This window comes from Aphelocoma coerulescens, chromosome 7 (assembly GCF_041296385.1).
Source record: "Aphelocoma coerulescens isolate FSJ_1873_10779 chromosome 7, UR_Acoe_1.0, whole genome shotgun sequence".
In the NCBI taxonomy this organism is placed as follows: domain Eukaryota; kingdom Metazoa; phylum Chordata; class Aves; order Passeriformes; family Corvidae; genus Aphelocoma; species Aphelocoma coerulescens.
The window spans coordinates 33,382,520-33,400,739 of record NC_091021.1 but is presented as its reverse complement, the minus strand read 5'-3'; the positions used below and the strand labels follow the sequence as shown (position 1 = coordinate 33,400,739).

The window sequence follows — 18,220 nt, the reverse complement described above, 5'->3', positions numbered from 1 at the left end:
GAGTCCTTGAAAGAATTGTAAGTCTTGAGGCAATGCAAGAATTGGGAAGGACTACAGATATGTGGGAAGAGAGTCAGAGTACATGCATAGTTCATGAGTACTTGATTTCCTCAGTGTGATCTCCTCGGTTGTAAATTAACATGCAGGAAATGTAGAGGTGCTGAACAAGTCATCAAAAAAGCAATGATCAAGGAATTAAGGAAATACAAGAGTGCTGAAATAACTGGAGCAATAATTTTGAATCTCCACTGAAGATGAAAAAACTGAAATAAAATTTTTGCAATACCTTATTTTTCTTCCTAAGAGGAAAAACTGAGAGGAAGAAATGTATTCTGATGTAGCTGATAAACCTGAGATGGTTGAATATAGCAGGCCCACTGCCTGTGTGCTTTGGGCCAGGTGCAGCTTGGTGGTGAGAGTTTTGTGCAGTGCTGTGCTGGAGGTGGCAGACACCCCTGCAGGTCATCAGTCCAACCCCCTGCTCAAAGCACAGGCCATTAGAGCAGATTGGCAGGGCTGAACCCAATCTTCTGTTTTGTGATTTGAACATTCACTGAGGCAAAAAGATGCAAAAAGAAATGTCAATTATCCCCCTGGCTCCTCTCCATAACCAGTTTACAAATATCTTGAATATTCTGTCCTTTAGTAAATCTTTAGCAACTTAGTAGCTTGTTGGGTTGGGAAAGCATATCTAAATCTGTTGAAGGAAGAAATTTATTGAAACTGGCTTGGCAACAGTGGTGGTTCACATGCTTAAATAAACTCAGTAAATAGCTGTAGTAGTAATTTCTTAATAGAAGACTGGAAAAATATCTCATGAGATACTGAACTTGTCACTGACTATACAGCCAAGGGGCAGCTCTTAGCTTCTGTTAAATTCAGGAATGAAGGACTTGGGTTGGAGTGCAAGAGCTCTGTCTGAGGAGAAAGTGAGAAATAGCACCCAAAAAGGAAGGATTGGAAAAACAGAATAACAAACTGCATGTACACAGCCTGTGGGAAAGCTTTAGAAAAACAGAGCTTTTTCAATACCGTTGGTTGGAAAGATCTTGCTTTTCTCTACAATGAAGTACAGGACTGAGTAATTGCCTATGCCTGTGGGATGCATTACTTCTGGGATTTTTTGGCTACTGGGTTCTTTATTGCCAAAACTAACTCTGTACAGCATATTTAAAACAGTGATTCTTGACAGTTGCAGCTGGTGTTTGTTATATATTATTTTGTTGATGGTATCAAGTTAAATTCTGTGTTTTCCAGGAACCAGTCTGTCAACATCTTTCTTAACCCAGTGCCAGAGTAAATAGGAAACCTGACTCATAATGAACATTCTGGATTATGGCAAGAGCAGAAACCACACATTTCTTACATTTCTTTCACTGTTCTGATGTTGTGGTTTTGTTTGTTTGTTTGTTTGTGTTTTTTAATTACCTATTTCAGACTCTGGCTATTCATTCCTTAATTATGTAATAAGAAAATTAAATTGTATCATGGACTAATCATTTTAAAATTTTGTGGTGCTCTATGTTGCCATGACATAATACATAATGGATGCAGATATATCCTTTTTTTTCATATATTGGTGAAACTGTTGTCTGAAACATGGGCAGTAATATTAAATTTCAGGAATTTGATAGAGTCTACAATGTGGCAGACATGGGTGCAGATATCTGTCATGCCTTTACCTGCTTCTGAGAAATCTTTTTGCCAGAAGAAAAGAGTCATTTTGCAATTAGACATTACCTAAATGCTTTGCTATATGCCTGTAACTTGACTTTCATATCTGCACCTCAGCTGTGGCTGTGGATTTGGTACCTTCAGGATGCTGAACCCATTGGCCACGTGAAGAATGCCTGTGTTGGGGATTTGCTTCCTTATAGGTTCCTAAATTATGGGGAGGATGAACCGGTGTTCTCACCTGTTTTGACATTCTGAAGAACACAACTGTAAGAGCTTAATCCAAGAATTTCTAATTTAGCTTCAGCTAAATCTCTAAGAAAGATATTTAACTGCTCCTCATCAGACATGACATGAGAAATCGCATTAAAAGATGGCATGTGAGACCTTAAGACAGAGTGAGCCTCTCCTTCCAAAGTAATTGTAACCCTGTTTTCTCTCTTGCTCCTGTTCAGGTGACACCACTTGGGAATATTAGCCCTGGCATTTGGTCATGGGGAGCCTTGCAGCAGTTATACTGAATATATGTGCATTACAATGAGGCATATGGGGAATATGGATTGTGACGTATCCTACTTTTGCACTCAAAGCTTGAAAGAGTTAGAAGCCACCTTTTACAACTGTCATGCTGCAAAGTTAGGTCTGGCTCTTGTCTCTTCCTCTGATTCAAAAAGAAAGCATTTTGATCTGTATGGTTTCTGAGCATATTCTCTCTTCCTTCATAGAATTAAATAAAACTACCCAAATTTTCAGTATTTCTATTGTATTTAAATTTTCATGTGGGGATTGGCTTTGCTGTACTGGTTAACCCAGCTAAATGAGCACTGTCTATTTAGGCAGTGTTGAATGAAAATAATCCTCTGGGTTCAGACCCAACATATCAGTCACATTGAAAAAACTGTGGATAATTTTATCTGTACCATACATACGAAAGAGACTCGAAGCACAGATGGCAAAATCCACACCTACCCACAGTTCAGGGCAAACCTCTGTGGCTGGAGGCAAAGCTCTTTTGTGATGAGTGAATGGAATACCTAAGTGATCTGGAAAAATGTCAAATGCATGGAGCTGCAAACAGCTCAGAACCTACCTCTGCAGCTCACATGTGGTTCTCATCTACCAGGAGTTCAGCCTCACACTTTCATGTCTCTCCCACAGAATGAGGCACGGTGAAGGGTTTTCAAAGGGAATGCTCACCTGTGCTTGGATATCTGATTTATAGGAGAAGTATCGTTTCTTCTTAACCACACCAAAAATTTCTAAACCATTCTTTCTTCTGAAATATTTGGCCAATATTCAACATCCAGGTACAGTGCTACATTCAGATTTCAGAGGTGCTTCATTAGGCTGACTTAATAAACATTATAATTTCTCCATAAATTCATTATCTCATATTCAAACAAAAGTAAATCAATCAAAAACTTTGCTCTTACCCAGGCAGAAATGCATGTATGCCTACAGTTATGCGTGCACATATGAAAAATCATTGCACATACAAGTTATATTAAATATGAAAAAAAAATGTATATATTTATATATTCTAAAATCTGTTTCAAAAACTGTGGCATCTGTAGACTTGGCAATGATTTTACTGGAACTAGATCTGAAATCTATGAAAGCCTTTCCTTTTACTTGACTGGTAGTTGATTAAGCAGTATTTGTGTATATTGCCTAGTATTTACACACAGGCTTATGTATGTAAAATCAGAGATATGATGTTTTCTGTGATGGAATTTGAGGATCACCATAAAAATTAATATTACAGAAGTTCTCAAAAGGCTTTAATTTCCAGGTTCAGAGGAATGGCAGAGTCTCTGATCATCTGCTGCAAGTGGAGGAGCAGTGCTGAAGCCAGGAGGATGGTTGTAAGGCAGGTGTACTCCAAGTGCAGCTGCACAGTCTGTGCAGACCTAGGGACTAGAAAATAGGTCATGAGAGTTTTCAAACTCCCCCAGTTGTAGAAATGTCTGTTAGCTTTTTCTGGCAGATATTCTGTACCTGGAGTATCAAATTATTTATGGAACTGTCACCCCAGTTCAGCTGCATGATATTAAAGTATGTAAATACCCTGTTCTGCAGCAACTAGTTGAAATCCTTAGGGATAATAAAAGTTTTAGAAGACCTATAACACTTTCAGCATGAAATGGTTCTGTAGCAGAGCTGATCTGAGTCTCAGACATAAAGAGCATTTCCCCTCCATGTCTTTTAAGAAGTTAGACCACGTAATATCACAACACACTTTTCTAACATAATAATTGAAAAATTGACTTTCAGTGGTGATTTTGACTATTACTTGAATTCTCTTTATTCTGTAACCTAGTTTGGGCTTATGTTTTTTTTATGGTGAGAAAACAGGAGTAGCTGTAATAATACGGATCTGGATCCTGGCAGTTGGGGGTGGATTATGGAACATGTGTGATGAACAGCAAGCCCACTTCGTTCCTTTTAAAGTGCCTCTTAAATTGACTCTATCCCTCCTCACCCAGCACCAGGCAGGTGTAAATACTCTGAACAGCTGTGATTCTGTACAGTTTGGTGTCCAAAACCTCTTCAGGAACTATACCTGATAAGAAATAAGCTACATCAATAGCTAATATAACTGCCTAATTGGACACAAGGAAGCTTTAGATTAGCAGCAGAGCATGACAAATAAGCAAGGATCTCAAGCCTGAGGCTGACATTGCATCTTTTGCCTGTGTATCACCATAATATGTCACAGTGGCTAGTTCTTCTTAGAGAAAGTCTTTTAATGAGTTTAAGAGGCAGATGTTACAGTCTTCAGAGTTTTGGATGTCACCCTCATGAAAAGTGTGTCTACAATAGTCTCAGCAATATTGCAGAATGGCAACAAATGTTAGTGAACAGCTGCATTGTAATTTTGATGCCTCTGTTTAAAGTAAAGAGCAGCAGACCTGTGGCACCATGTGCTGTATACTGGACAGGCCCTTCCTGCCACAGAGGTACAGTACCCAAAATAGAGATGAAGCTGTCACCTGCCCCTGCTGTGTCTGGGCTGTGTGCAGGGGTGGTGTTCCTGTGCTGGCAGACATCTCAAGCACAGCTGCTTAGGGCTTCCCTCTGCTTCTTTACACACCCTTCTTTCATGGCAGGAGTGGTCCTTGCTCAATTCCTCCTATTCCTCACTTGTGTGACAGCAGATTAGGGTGTGTGGATAGCAAACAGAGGCTGCTGTGGAGCTGCAAGGAGGAGAAGAGCTGTGGGTTTTGGAAGAACATGGATTGCAGTTGAGATGAAGGGAAGAGAAGGCAGAGGCCCACACCTGTAACATCCCTAGCCACCCCTTGGCACCCCAAACAACTGAAAACCAGAGCACTTTTCAGCCCCTTCTCTGGAACATCCTCTCACTTTTTCCCTTTCCATATCCTCTGTCCACTAATCTAGTTCTGAGTCCTGTTGCATTTTCCCTACCATGCTTCTCTTCATCTCCATCAGCCAAATCCCATTGGTTTGCCACCAGAAAATCATTTGTTGGTGACCAAAAATTGAACATTTTCCTCCCAAAGTCCCATCTTTTGGATTCCAACATTCAATTTTGCCTATGCTTGAGAAATCCTGTGTGGTGGCCAGTGAACATGCATCACCAGGGACAGAGAGTTTTCTGTAAGACCAGTCCCCAGTACCACAAGAACCACTTTACATTAGGGTGCCCAGAAAGGCTTCTCCCAGGATGCTTGTTCTGCTCTGTTCATCTGTCCCAGTTTGGATTCCTCGGTTGCTGTCAGCCTCTACCCCTCATCACTCCCCCAGAGCTTCCCCATTGGTCCCTGTTCCCTAGTCCCGCCTTTTCCCCGCCCCCAGATAAAACTGGGTTTTGGGATCATTTTGCTATTTGCCTCTGCACCCTTTGACAGTGTAGCAGCCATAAATGCTCCTGCCAGGACGCACCCAAATGCCCTTCTGGACTCTTTGGTATTGGCTGTAACACTGAACCCACCCATGTGTCTGTGGGGGCACACGGGACCCCACGGAGCCAGGCAGGGACAGGGTTAATCCTGGGCTGGCTGTAACTGGTATTTTACACCTGGCTACTGTAAGTAGGCTGTAAGAGCTGCAGTAGCACCAGTGTTCAACAAAAGCAGGCCTGTCTTTGTTTAAACAGGCTGACAGCCTCTCATGTAGAAGAAATGTGGTGCAGGTTATTGCAAGTTCCAAGTTATTAATGAAGGAGCAGTCACAGTACATAATTTGTATTTGGTTTTGGGAAGAAAGAATGAAAACAACAGTATCAGCAAGATAAAGAGATAGTAAAGGGTTCCAGTCGTGGTTAAACATAGAAGACAATTGAGAAAAATGTACAGATACAGAATTAGAGAGTGAATGAATACTTTATGCTCAAAAATATTTTTTTTAATTTCAGACAGCAAAACCTCCTGGGCAATTCCATGTTATACCATGTGACTTCCCCTGAATGATTCCATACATGATATTCACTCTGTCAGCCACTAATACTAAAATCCCTTCTAATCATAGGGAAACAGGATTTAGCACTTTTACAGTTTTTATTAAAATAATTACTTTTAGAATTTTTTTTCTTACTTAAACTCTAGAGGTTTTATTGGTGGGTTTACTCAGAGATTAAATTTGGTATTCATCATAAAACTGATTTTCTCAGCTTTGCTGAAGAAGCTTACATTACTCCTGGGCTTAGACCTCATATTGCTCTTACTGGCCTGCAGCTCATTTTAATGTGAAGTTACAGTTCCTTGCAAAGTAATATTTTTCACCACTTCAGTGGTGAAAGCAGCCTGCAGAGATTTTAACATTTCCTTTTCTGTGGGCTATTAGGAGTCATTAGTGCTGAAAGATCTTGACAGAGCCTGCAGAGTTAAAGATTTTGTGAATAAAAATTAACAGGGTCACAGGATAATGCAGGTCAGAAGGGCCTCAGGAGGTCTCTGGCACAGGCTCTTGCTCAGAGCACAGTGAGCTGTGAGATCAGAGTCAGGTCTTGAAAACTTCCAAGGATGGAGACTCCACAGCCTCTCTGGGTAACTGTTCCACTATTAATCCATGGTGGAAATCTCATTTTTCTTAGGAAAATATAACATGGTAAGATTCTTAGCAATCAAGGAAATGTAGATTTAAAATAGAGTAAACCACCTCTTGTAGGTAACCAGAATACATGTAGAAATTAGAAGTATTGTCTTTTATTTACAGCATCGTGTCTGCCAGAGAATTGGATGAGGAGCTGAATCTTGTTTAGATGGCACCTTTGCAAATGTGAGAATAGAGTTTCTATCTCAAGAATATTAGTACAAATGCTAGTGATTCATACAATTATTTTTTTCTAGTTCTTTTTGTCATGTTTATCTCTGTAGCTGAGCTGAAATGATCAAAATGTTTTCCATGAATAAGGTAAGTAATCTTGATACCAGAAAGGAAGTTTTTACAGTGAGAACAAGCAATCACTGGAACAAGCTTCCCAGAGAGGTGGCAGAGCCCTCATTGTGGGAAGTTTTCAAGATGCTGTTGGACAGGGTGCTAGAGAATCTCATCTAGGCTCCCTTTCCCATGAAATGTTACACCAGATGACATTTCTGTCCCTTCCACCCTGGGCTCTTCTGTTGTTGTGAGCCTCTTTACTTTGGTAAAAGTAATGAACTCCCCTCTGCCCCCCCCCCCCAAACAACCCATATAATCAAAAAAGGTCAACTAATCTGGGATACTGCAATGAACAAAACTAGTGGGAGAATAGTGCAGTATTTGGCAAGAAAGTTAGGTTTTTTATATTGCATTTTAATTGTATCATATGTTAACAAAATTGGGAAGTAATTAGACTGCTACTGACAAACTTGTTTTATTACATGTGGTGCCATCACGTTTCAGGGATTATTTTAATGAACTTGATGTGTGGTGGTAAAATAGTTTCCAGGATTTAACAAACTACCAAGTGCATGAGACCCTTTTCCCTCCCCACTGCCTCAAAACAACTCTGTGAGCTGCTAGGAGAAAGTTAACACGTCTTTGCAGATTGTATTCATATGCATCACTAATTTTTTCTGAATCCTTAATTCTGTTGCACCACCTTTGCTGCACAAGAGCAGATTGACTTGAGAGGAGTAATTACCAAGGGCTTAATTGCAAACCCTCGTTGGTACTGTGTTGCTGTAAAGATTTGCCAGAAAGAGATTGGGTTGATAATTAAGAAGGGAAAGCTCTTGCATTGGCTATTTCATAGCAGTCAGTTGGTATGAGAAAAACTCTGTTTCCAGTCACCTTTGTGTATCTTATCCCAGATCTCTTTTGAGGTGGTTTATAGCAGAGCTTGTTACTCAGCATATATTTGTAATTTCATTACTATTATCTATTTATTTTTATAACATGTTACCAAACAAGTAGTTGAAAATCTAAACCTGCAGTCTTACATCAGTCTGACTGCTGTTTACCTGGAGGAGCAGCCCCTTTATCTGAAAGGGGTCAACTCATGTGAAGGGTGTTTAATGTGGCAAAACCATGCTAAAGGTAACATTATTGTGTTGGAGATTAATCACCACAGAAATCTGAGTGAGATTAATCTCTAATTCTGTGTTGGCAATAGTACAGAATTTTAGTCTTATCACTACCTGTAGGAAATTATACCAAATAATTGCAAACTATAAGATAGAATTAAGGCTATTTCCATGAATTAGGAGGCTGTTCTCCTGCACCTGCTAAAGGCAAATTAATTGGATCTTTGGACTTATTCTCCTTAGGAAATTAATTTTGTGATTAAATGAGGAAAAAAGTGGAACTTAACTAATAGCAGCTTGAAAATTGACAGTTTGTGGAGATGGAATCCCCTGAATCTCAGTGCTTTTCATATCTACCTGCTTAAAAGCCACTGACTTATGCCAAGTAACAAATTTTTGATGAAGAGAAAGAATATCGGGTGCTTACAGTGATTGATTTCCTTCTCTGGTTTCCTCATGAGTTGTGAGAACTTGTCATCAAAATGAAGAATTATGTCTACTAGAGCTCCATACAGGGTGATGGAAGAGGTGAGGTGGCAGCTGTGTGTTGTGTAATGCAGTTACACTGGTCTGCTTCTGATGGGTGTGAGTGCAAATATCCAGGGTTGTTGTAATACAAAATGGGTATTTATAGGGCTGTATAAATATAAATGGATTGTATGTGGGTTGTAACACTGCTTTCAAGAGAATATCTTTTGAAAGTTGTCAGGATGTAGCACTCCCAGAATCAAGCTTTAGTTTTTAGGGTTTATGCAGGTGTCTGAATTCAACTAGAAGTGAACTAGCAGTGACTGAAGCTCCAAAGCTATGTAAAGTCTTCGATGGTTTTGAGAGTCTAAATAATTTCACTCTCAATGCCTGAGGCCTCAGTACAACCAATTTAACAGAATTTTTCATCTGTGGCAAAATAATACTGGAAATTTGACAATACTGATGAGATAATTTCTAATACAATGAATTACACTTTGTATTGTCTTCTGGATTTTCACATACAAATGTTGCATCAAAACCAAATCAAGGAGTATCTTGGGTGGATCATGATCAGCTACCAACACCTACAGCAAACTAAAGAAGACTGTTAAATATGTAATATTAAATTCTCTTGTAGTTTTAATTACTCTTGCCATTGCTCTAAGAAAAACATCCGACTTTGGAAGTTTGAGCTGTAGTTGAGTTAAAAGTTGGTTGTTGCCTGAATATCAGAGACATGTCCTCACCTTGTCCTTTCTGAATTAGTCTATTATTCTTCAAACTGTACAGCATTCTGAAAGATTCCAGAAAGCTTATTCTTTCTGAAAACCAAATAAAGCTTTTTCATTATGTTTTAAAATGTTTTGACTAAATTTTCTCTCTTCCTCTTTCTTTTTAGAGGCAATATATTACATGGGACTGGAGGAGATTCCAGATTCATGCATTCTTCATTAAAGCTTTTCTATTACCTGTCAAACCTGTAGCAATCAATTATTATTTTGTTTTATAGGTCAATTATAACTATAATGATTTAGTAGCTACTAAGTGGGAACCTCTGACACTAAATCAGGTAGAAATGGCTGTAAAATAAGGAAATGATCTTCAAAAGGTGCTGCAGGTGTGAGTCAAGGCTTAGGACAAGGCTATCAGGGCTGTCTTTAAATTCTTCTCTATGTTAATCAGTCAACCCTCACTTCTGTGTAACTCCTCTTTCACCAGTTTTTGTGGGTACTTCTGAGTTGATTTAAATCTGTTTAGAAATGGGAGTTGGCTCATCTAATTTAATCGAATGTTATTAATGAAATTGCATTTGCCAACCACCTTGGCACTAACACCCTTCGTGTGCAGTTGGAAACACTCTCTAGTTACACAGCAGTGATTGTTAGCAGATGGAAGTGAGCTGGCTTGTATTAACATTTTTGTGGTCTAGTACAGTGAAAGTAGAGCATGCTTACAACAACCAATAACAACTTGTTTATTATGTACTACCGTTACTCAGATTAATTTTTGGATGTTTCTTATTTTTTACATTTGCAGTTGAATTTTGCATGATTTGCAGTCTAGTTAGAAGTTATTTCTTTCTAGCAAATGAGATTAAAAGAAGACACTGTGCAGTGTTGTGTTCTAGCAGTTTTGCAGATAAATCAATACACTTAAGAAGACAAAAACCATGTATTTTTTTGCTTAAAGTACTATACTCATGAATTTTGCATGGCTGTGGATTCCAAAAGCCAGCATATAAAGGAGAAGCTAGGGTTGCTAAATATGACTACTGAATGCTGATTTAAACCTCAGACTGCATTTCTGTCTGCTATTAATACCCTTGACACTGTTGTTATCATCTTCTTTTTCTTCTATCTTCTTTAGTTATTTCTGGGTAAGTAGGTGGATGGGAATTCTTTTGCTACAGTAAAACTGAGCTGGAGGATGACAGAAACAGAAGATTGCTGAAGTTGTTGCATATCTGCTGGCAAATATGCAAAATATTTGCTGTTAGACTTGGGTGGTTGGCAAGTTTACAGAGATAACCCCAAACTCTCTGACTTCTCTGGGAACAAAATCCAGCCAATGGTCAGGGCATTGCCCTTAAGGAATGTTTGCCTGTCTTCCTCAGAAGTGTGCAGGGAATAAAATGTGTGCTAAGGGAAGGGGATGATGCTTTCAACAGGCATCCAGTGGTACATATTGCCACGAGGAAGTGTGATCCATAGTTTCCAGCTCACATATTTGTGGCTGTGTTGGTTTAAGCCTGTTGGGGATGATAGAAAAGCTTGTCTTTCAGAATTGCTTTCAGATTAAATGTCAGCATATCCTTGCAGGAAGTTTATGTGCCTTATATCAAGCTATCACTGGCTCAGCAAGTGGCCTTAGTCAAGTCTGCCAACTTTTGTGGACCAGTTCCCAAATTATGTCATGCCTGGCTGGGGAGGAAACAGGAGTTTCAGGTTTTGTTATGCTACTGACCACATTTACCAAACATCTCTCCTGGTTTGGTAAAGAGAATAAAGTTCCCTTGATTATTTCTAATGGGAGATCCTAGCAAAACAAACAAACAAACAAACAGAGACAGATCTCTAGAGGACTCTGTGATAAATCATCGGGACAGAGTGGCAGGGCTTTTTCTCTGAAACATCACAGAGAAAGGAACATCATCTGGTATTCCCTGTCTTCTCATGCATAATCTAGGTTTTAAGAATGGGAGAGGAGCTGGATGTCTAATTCTGTTCTTTAATTTAAGCCTCTATCTTTAGCTCCTCAAGACTTTTTTTTTCTTATTAATATTGCTACCCTCTGTTACCCTGGAAGAGTTGGCAACTTCAAATATGTTCTTAACATTTCTTTGTATTTTTCTCCATTTTTTCCCCAGGGCTTGTGTTATCTTGGGTGTCATATTCCTCCTGTCATCTATATGTATTGTGATCAAAGCCATCCACGATCTTGCGAAGAGGGTGCTTCCAGAAGTGGTAAGGTGATTCCTGTTCTTTTAAATGTTCTCTTTGTTCCTTGCCCTGCCAGTGGGACTGAGAAATGCCAGTGTCTCCTTTCAACAGCCCCACTGAACTCTGTGAAGCTCTAGCAGGTGCATTTCCTGCCTGGATGCCCATACTGGCCCTGGTCTTTCAGCAGTACTTTTTACTTATGTGGCAGAGTCTGGTCTACTTCTGGAGTTTACTTATGGGTTTTTATAGGCTTGACCCCAAATCTCTCTCAGCATAACCACTTAAAGCTTCTACACAGGACTGTGGGAGTTCGCTTACAGGGAGGAGGCCTCTCTGGGCTTAATGACTGTACTAGAACTTTATGAGATGAATGTTTCTACAGTTTACTTCTCCAATGGCTTCAGTATTTTATTTTCAGTGTGGAAAAAATGTATTTTTGGGTTATATTTTAATGTCTTCCAGCTCTTGCCTCCAACTCCAGAGCCATGTACGTGTAGCAGGGATGAACCAGGTGAGGGGAGCATGCTGGGTGAAAGAGCTGGCTTTTAGACTGACTCACCATGGAGCATCCCAAAGGGCTTTTCTTCTGCTCTCTGCTTTCTTTTGGCTGTGAAAGCAGCCCCTACCTGGCCTGTAGAGCAGCTCTCCCCAGTGGCCTTTCAGCTCTGCTCTGTCCTGTCCTGCTTGCTTCCTTTCAGTACTGGCTATTAACTTCTACTCATCGTAACAAGCTGCTCACTGGGAAAACCATTTGTCAGTGGTTCCACTCCACAAGACTCTTTCCAGTATGCTCAAACAAAATGAGGTTTCAGTACAGTTGTTGTGTGCACAACCTGACTTGGGGCTTTGTCTTCAGCCTTTATGAAATTTGGTCTGGTTGTGTGTTCAGCCTTTCACATTGGAGGTTCACCCTGCCAAGTGCCATTCTCAACACAGCACCACACGGAAACCAAAACTCCTTCCTTTCAAACAGGAGATGGAGGCAGAGCTGGAAAATTAAAAAGCCAAAATGGAATTCCATCTGTTACCCACTGTTAGCAGTGCAGATGACCTACTGGGTCCTGTGTTCTCATGGAAATTTGCAAGAAGCTGGGCAATTCCAGAAGCTTATTTTCAGTAGTTTATCAAAATCTGGGTGAAGATGAGTAGCACAGCCCATGAGTTAGCACGTTACTGAATCTCAGCCAGGTGCATTGTTTGACTGCAGGTGATTCATGTTCTTTTTGCATTTTGCTTGCCCTCTTTTCCAGTCTCCATAATTTACTGCCTCCTCAGCTTTGCCAGCATTACAGCACGTGTGGTTCACCAGCCTGGTTCTGTCAGAATGATCTGGGTTAGCTTAAACACTTTCAGTAGTCAGTTCTTAAACCCAACCAAAACATTTTGACAGAACTGGGTTGGGGAGCGAGCATGGGGCATGTGCCAGTGAGGCTGAAGAGGAAGCAGGTAAGGGTGAGGGGAGACCCTACTGTGATGGTCACCTAAGGGACAGCATCTTAATTTGTCTGTACCCAAACAGTGCAGACTGGCTACAGTTTGACTTCTGTTTAGTGAGAAAATGAAATACACAGTCCCGACTCAGAGAAGGAGAAGCGAAAAGGGAGTCTACAACCATAATTAAAACATTCCTTTTGATGAATTTCTGGTAGTGTATAAAGGATTAACTTGGATGTCTCGGTCTAATTCATTGTGGGCAAATGCTCTAATAATTCCATCAGTAGAAATAAAAGTTTAAAGTCGTGTCATCTATATCTCACTCTTTCATCATTACAGGTTCTGTCTACAGGAGAGGGCTCTCTTTCTGACATGGGGAGAAATGTCTCATATTTGGATTGTGAACATTTTTTATGATTTGCAGGCATATTGCACTTCCTCATTTTTAATGTTTTTACAGTAGGAAAAAATATGGAATCAGACCTACAGAAAGGTATCCCTGGAGAAAAGATCCCATTACATTTTCAGTGTCCTATGAGAATGATTTGTACACATCCCTTTTGTCACAGACTGCCTTGGATTCAGTTTCATGTGCTAAATCTGTGTCAAGTAGGTAGAAGTTAAGAGTAGATACTGCTTATATTTGACACAGTATCAGGGTACTGATGGATAATCTTCTTCCTGTGACTGTTCTCACTCGTTTAGGCACTCAAGTACTACCAACAATTGGAAGGATGTATCTGGCAAGGCATGGGCTGTGGATGTCTGGTGGCAGGGTAAAAGCCACATGCACACACCTAAAGGACTTTCATACCTGGCAATTCTGCCTGGAATGTAGGTTGGAGCATGGGAGGAAAAGAGATGGTATTTTTGGTTCAATGTCTCTTAAATGACATGGCAAGGATTTTAATTTCAGAGCCTTTCAGTGCGTGTCGCTGTGGGAAACTGATTCAGCGAGGGTTGTGTGACAGGTGAAATATCTCTGTGCAAACTCAGAATACCAGTGAAAAATGGGAAGGCTCAGAGGGCAGCACCTCTGCTACAAGTCATGGCCAGGGAGGTGTAATGTCTAAGGGTTACATTAAACATTAAAAATAACTGGGGGAAGAGGATGTTGTTCAATAGAAACCTTTGCAGTTGCCCTAGCTATGCCTGAATGTGACACAGATTTTCAGGTTGCTGGTTGCTCCCTTAGCTGCTTTGTGTCTAAGCAGAAATTGTCCTTCTTCCCAGTTGTTTGGGTCTTTGTTGGTTGATTGTGTTCCCAGTGAAGCTGCACCTGCCCGGGGCATATCATCAGCATCTGAGCAGAGTGGAAATCTGCTCCAATTTAATCAGCAGGAGGGTGAAGTTTCTCCCTCTGCTCCTTTACCTAAGGTGCTGTCTTCTACTTCTTGAGCCACTGATGAACTAATTGCTAATGATACTAATTTCTATAGTATCTTACCATGTAATTTGGCATTAATGTATGGATATATATCTGGAAAAATAATAGAATAATGCTTTCTGTTAATAGGTTTTTACATAGCAGTGAAGTAAACAGTTCTGCATCAAAACAGTGACTTGAAATATTTTCTGATGGTTATATCTGTGTTGGTGGGATTTGATATTAACTTGCTATTCTGAGACCAGGGAATTATCCTTGTGGTGTGAGCAAGAACAGAACATTAACTCCACTGGTGTCCCAAACTGGTATAAAACTGAGGTGAAGAGCTCAGCACTAGATTAAGAGGATCTGTGCCTCAACAGAAGTTTCACATGTGAGTCAGAGTCGCATGATTTTTTTTGGTACAGTTTACATCCTTATTGCTCTTTATCACAGCAAAGGTCATTGAAGATGTGGGTAATTTTTAAAGTGCCTTGTGAAATTTTAGCTGTGTGACTTCAATCTTAAGGGAGATAATGTGGCAAAAACCCAACTGGAAAATGTTGCTCTTGGTGCTCAGATGCTGAACACAAAGTTAGTACTGTCAGCCCTGCAAATGGAGATGGTTTGGAAAGCATTGCTCTATGTAGGGGATTCAAGATTAACCTAATGATAATAATAATGCAAAGACACATGACTGACTGCATTGTTCTCAGAGCTATAAAGTCTCTTTTTACATCTTAATTTCTGGTAAATTTCAGCAACCTTGTAATAATTTTTCTGAGTTAATTTTAAATTCCAGAAGTTTTGGAGAAAAGAGTATGATACAGACAAGTTTAATTTTAGAAATGAAACAGATTGGATAATTAAATATGTGCTTCAGTAACTTTTGAATAATTCTGGGTCAATTATAGGAAGTTCATTGTATTTCCTGTTGCATGTGAGATACACTGGTTATGTATCTTTCAGTTCTTAATATGCACATAGCAAAAAAAAACTTTCTTGGAAAGATTTTATGAATTCTTTAATGTAAAGATTCTGTTGTCCTTCAAGGGGATCTTGGAAGAGTTGCTTTCATGAAAATACTAGCAGTAAGAGAAAATATAAAAATCACATGACTAAGGAATAATTTGAAGTACATTTTCCAAGTGTTTTGAACAGATATTCTTTTACTTCTCTGGACATTCAGAAGCAGGAGTCTTCGGTACTGTTGTCATTTCATATGATGATTTCAGGTGCATGTCTGGCAGCCCTCAGCAGGATTCAGAGAACCAGGAAGAGAATGACAGGTTTACCGCACATTAATGGCATTTCCAGCTTGACTTCCCCATTCTGTGAGGGGCTTAAATGTCCACAGATTCTTGTTAGACTGCAGACAGGTGCTACTTAATTTACAGGGCAGGAGCTCAGGTTTAGCTCAGTCATGGATTTTTCCAGTCACCTCTTTGAATTATCTTTTATTCCATGCTGAATGTAATTTTGTTGAAACCCTGTGAATGACAATGCTCCTGATCTGCACTGACAGAGGAGGGAGGACAATTAGAGCTCCTGAATTCCTGTATTTCTTAATATTGCTTCTGCCTTTCTTTTCTGCTTCTTGTTTGTTTGACCTCTTGCTGTGTCTCAAGTAAAAAGAAACAATAGGTAATGCTATGTCACAACACAAGCTTTCAGCACAGGCACTGATTTTGTAATTCTTTTGAATGCCTCAAAACCTTGGGAATCACAGAAATAGTGTCTTTCTCCTTTTTGGTTCTCTAGCTTGATACGCTGAGGATTGCAGTTAACTTTGGCATAGCCTGTGAGGCGGGGTATGAATGACTAGGTAGATTAATTAGTTTAAAATTAATTGGGTAAGTTTAATGATAAATGTTTGTCTGGAATTTTGACTTTGGTAGTGTGTGTATTTCCTGTATGCAACAGCAACCATGGCCCTACTGGGTCAGACTAAAGGCCCAGCTCTGGTCTTCAGTGACTTTCTTCATGCCTTTCTTTTAAATTTTATCTCCATCTCTAGATGAGGAAGCCTGGAGAGCCCACAGAATTCAAAGGATAAGGGTCACCAGGGATTTATACAATCTGTTCATTTTTTGCAAATTACTGTTTAGCACTGAACTGATATTTTTAGAGAGCTTTAACTGTAGATTTCATTTCCTGCAGTTAACAGCAAGTTCAGAAATTGTCATTATTAGGTAAACTTAGGGTTTTCCCTTTGCACAGGACTCTGTATTTATATTATAATTAAAAAGAAGCCAGCCCTGAAAAATGATATTCTGTGTCAGGAGAGTTGGCCAGCCAATTAATTATACACTCATTATATAATTCTGCATTTGTATTAATTATACATCTCTTAACTGTGGGGAAAAGTTCATTTTCAAGTAACTGAGATATATATTAATCCTCAGTGTTCAAAACACAATCCCTTGTGCCAATGTTTTCGGTTTTTGTGAGGTAGAGCAGTGTTCTTCAACAATGATCCATAGGATGGTGTATGTTTTGAAATGAATTAATTAATGAAGTCATTAATTACAGAGTTGATGAAAGGTAGATGTAGGAGAACTATTGCAACTGAAGAGATGTGTTTGTCCAAGAAGGCTGGAAAATTCCAGTATTGAATATGTGCAGTGAGAAGTGGAATGGATCTTTTTTCCTCCCACGTTTTTGAAGATTTTTGCATTACTTTTTGTGAGCATTAAAAAATGTACTATGGGTCTCTGATTCTTGGACAGAGGAGTAAACGAGGAGAATAGAGTTTTCATGTCACTTTCAGAGGGATTTGTCTGCCATGTACCCTCACCTTGGATTTGTAGAGATGCTTCCTTTTCCTTTGGAGGCAAATTTGGGTGTGGGTGTGGAGACAATTTCTGCCTGTGCCAACATGTACTCGCCAGTCGCTTTATTGAGCTGTGACCTCCGTTCTCACTTGCCTGAAAATATTTTTAATTAAAGCTTCCTCATTTTGAGAATTTAGAGATGTGATGACACTTTCCACTTGCCTTGGAACAGGTTGGTTTGGAAGGAAATCTTGCTGTTTCTCTCCTACTATTATTGCATCTCTAGAATGCTTCAGTTTTTGGGTAAGATTCCTGTACTTCAGCTGTTTAGAGCCCACACTGTGCCCCCAGCCCTTCCCAGAATTTCTCAGTGACACTATCAAATTTTTAAAAATATCTAAATATTACAAAATCCCATGAGAACAAATTTTATACAGGAGAGAGAGATGTGCCATTAATGTGTGGGAACCTTACAGCTGCAAATTCCACTTCTTTCCGTGTTCCTGTCCTATTCTTTATATAGCTGGGAAGTTTTTTATTTAGCTGAGAATATTTATTCCATACAGGTCTGCTTCAACTGACATGCTGCAGTTATTATTTCAGTTTCATATCATTGATCCCTAAGGAAATATTTTTTGCCAACCAGATCTTTGTCTTTTTGTTCCCCCTCCATCTTTTTCTTCTTTCTTTGTTCCAGCACTTGCTGAAAGTGTTAGATGAAGTAGGCCAGCTGCTCTTCCTTCTGGAGCATTTGGAATTAAAATTTCTGATAATTTTAGCTTGTTCAATACACCTGAATTAAAAAGCTAATCAGTAATTGACATTTGGAAGAGAAAGTCTTCATTTTGTTTACCCTTCAGGTTATTTTAAATGGATATTTCTCAGATCAGGTAATTTAAGCTGGGTTTTTTTCCTACAATGATGAGTGTTGAACCTAAAATAGAATAATTTCTTGCTGGCTCAGAAATAATTTACTAAGGTTTCCTTTCCCCTAGCTATGAGATTCAGAATATTTCCCTTATTGTTACTTTCAGCATTTGTTCTCCAACCTATGTTAGCCTTAATAAGATAATTCCCAGTAGGGAAAGGAAT

At 39.4% G+C, this 18,220-nt stretch overlaps 1 protein-coding gene across 1 annotated transcript in view; it reads left to right on the top strand.

The window, feature by feature from the left end:
* TMEM163 (transmembrane protein 163) overlaps positions 1-18,220 on the top strand; it is a 90,557-nt gene that overhangs the window by 59,476 nt on the left and 12,861 nt on the right. Inside the window, exon 5 of the mRNA XM_069021216.1 lies at positions 11,482-11,578. Within this exon, the coding sequence (XP_068877317.1) occupies positions 11,482-11,578 (97 nt within the window). The remainder of the gene's footprint in view (positions 1-11,481; positions 11,579-18,220) is intronic.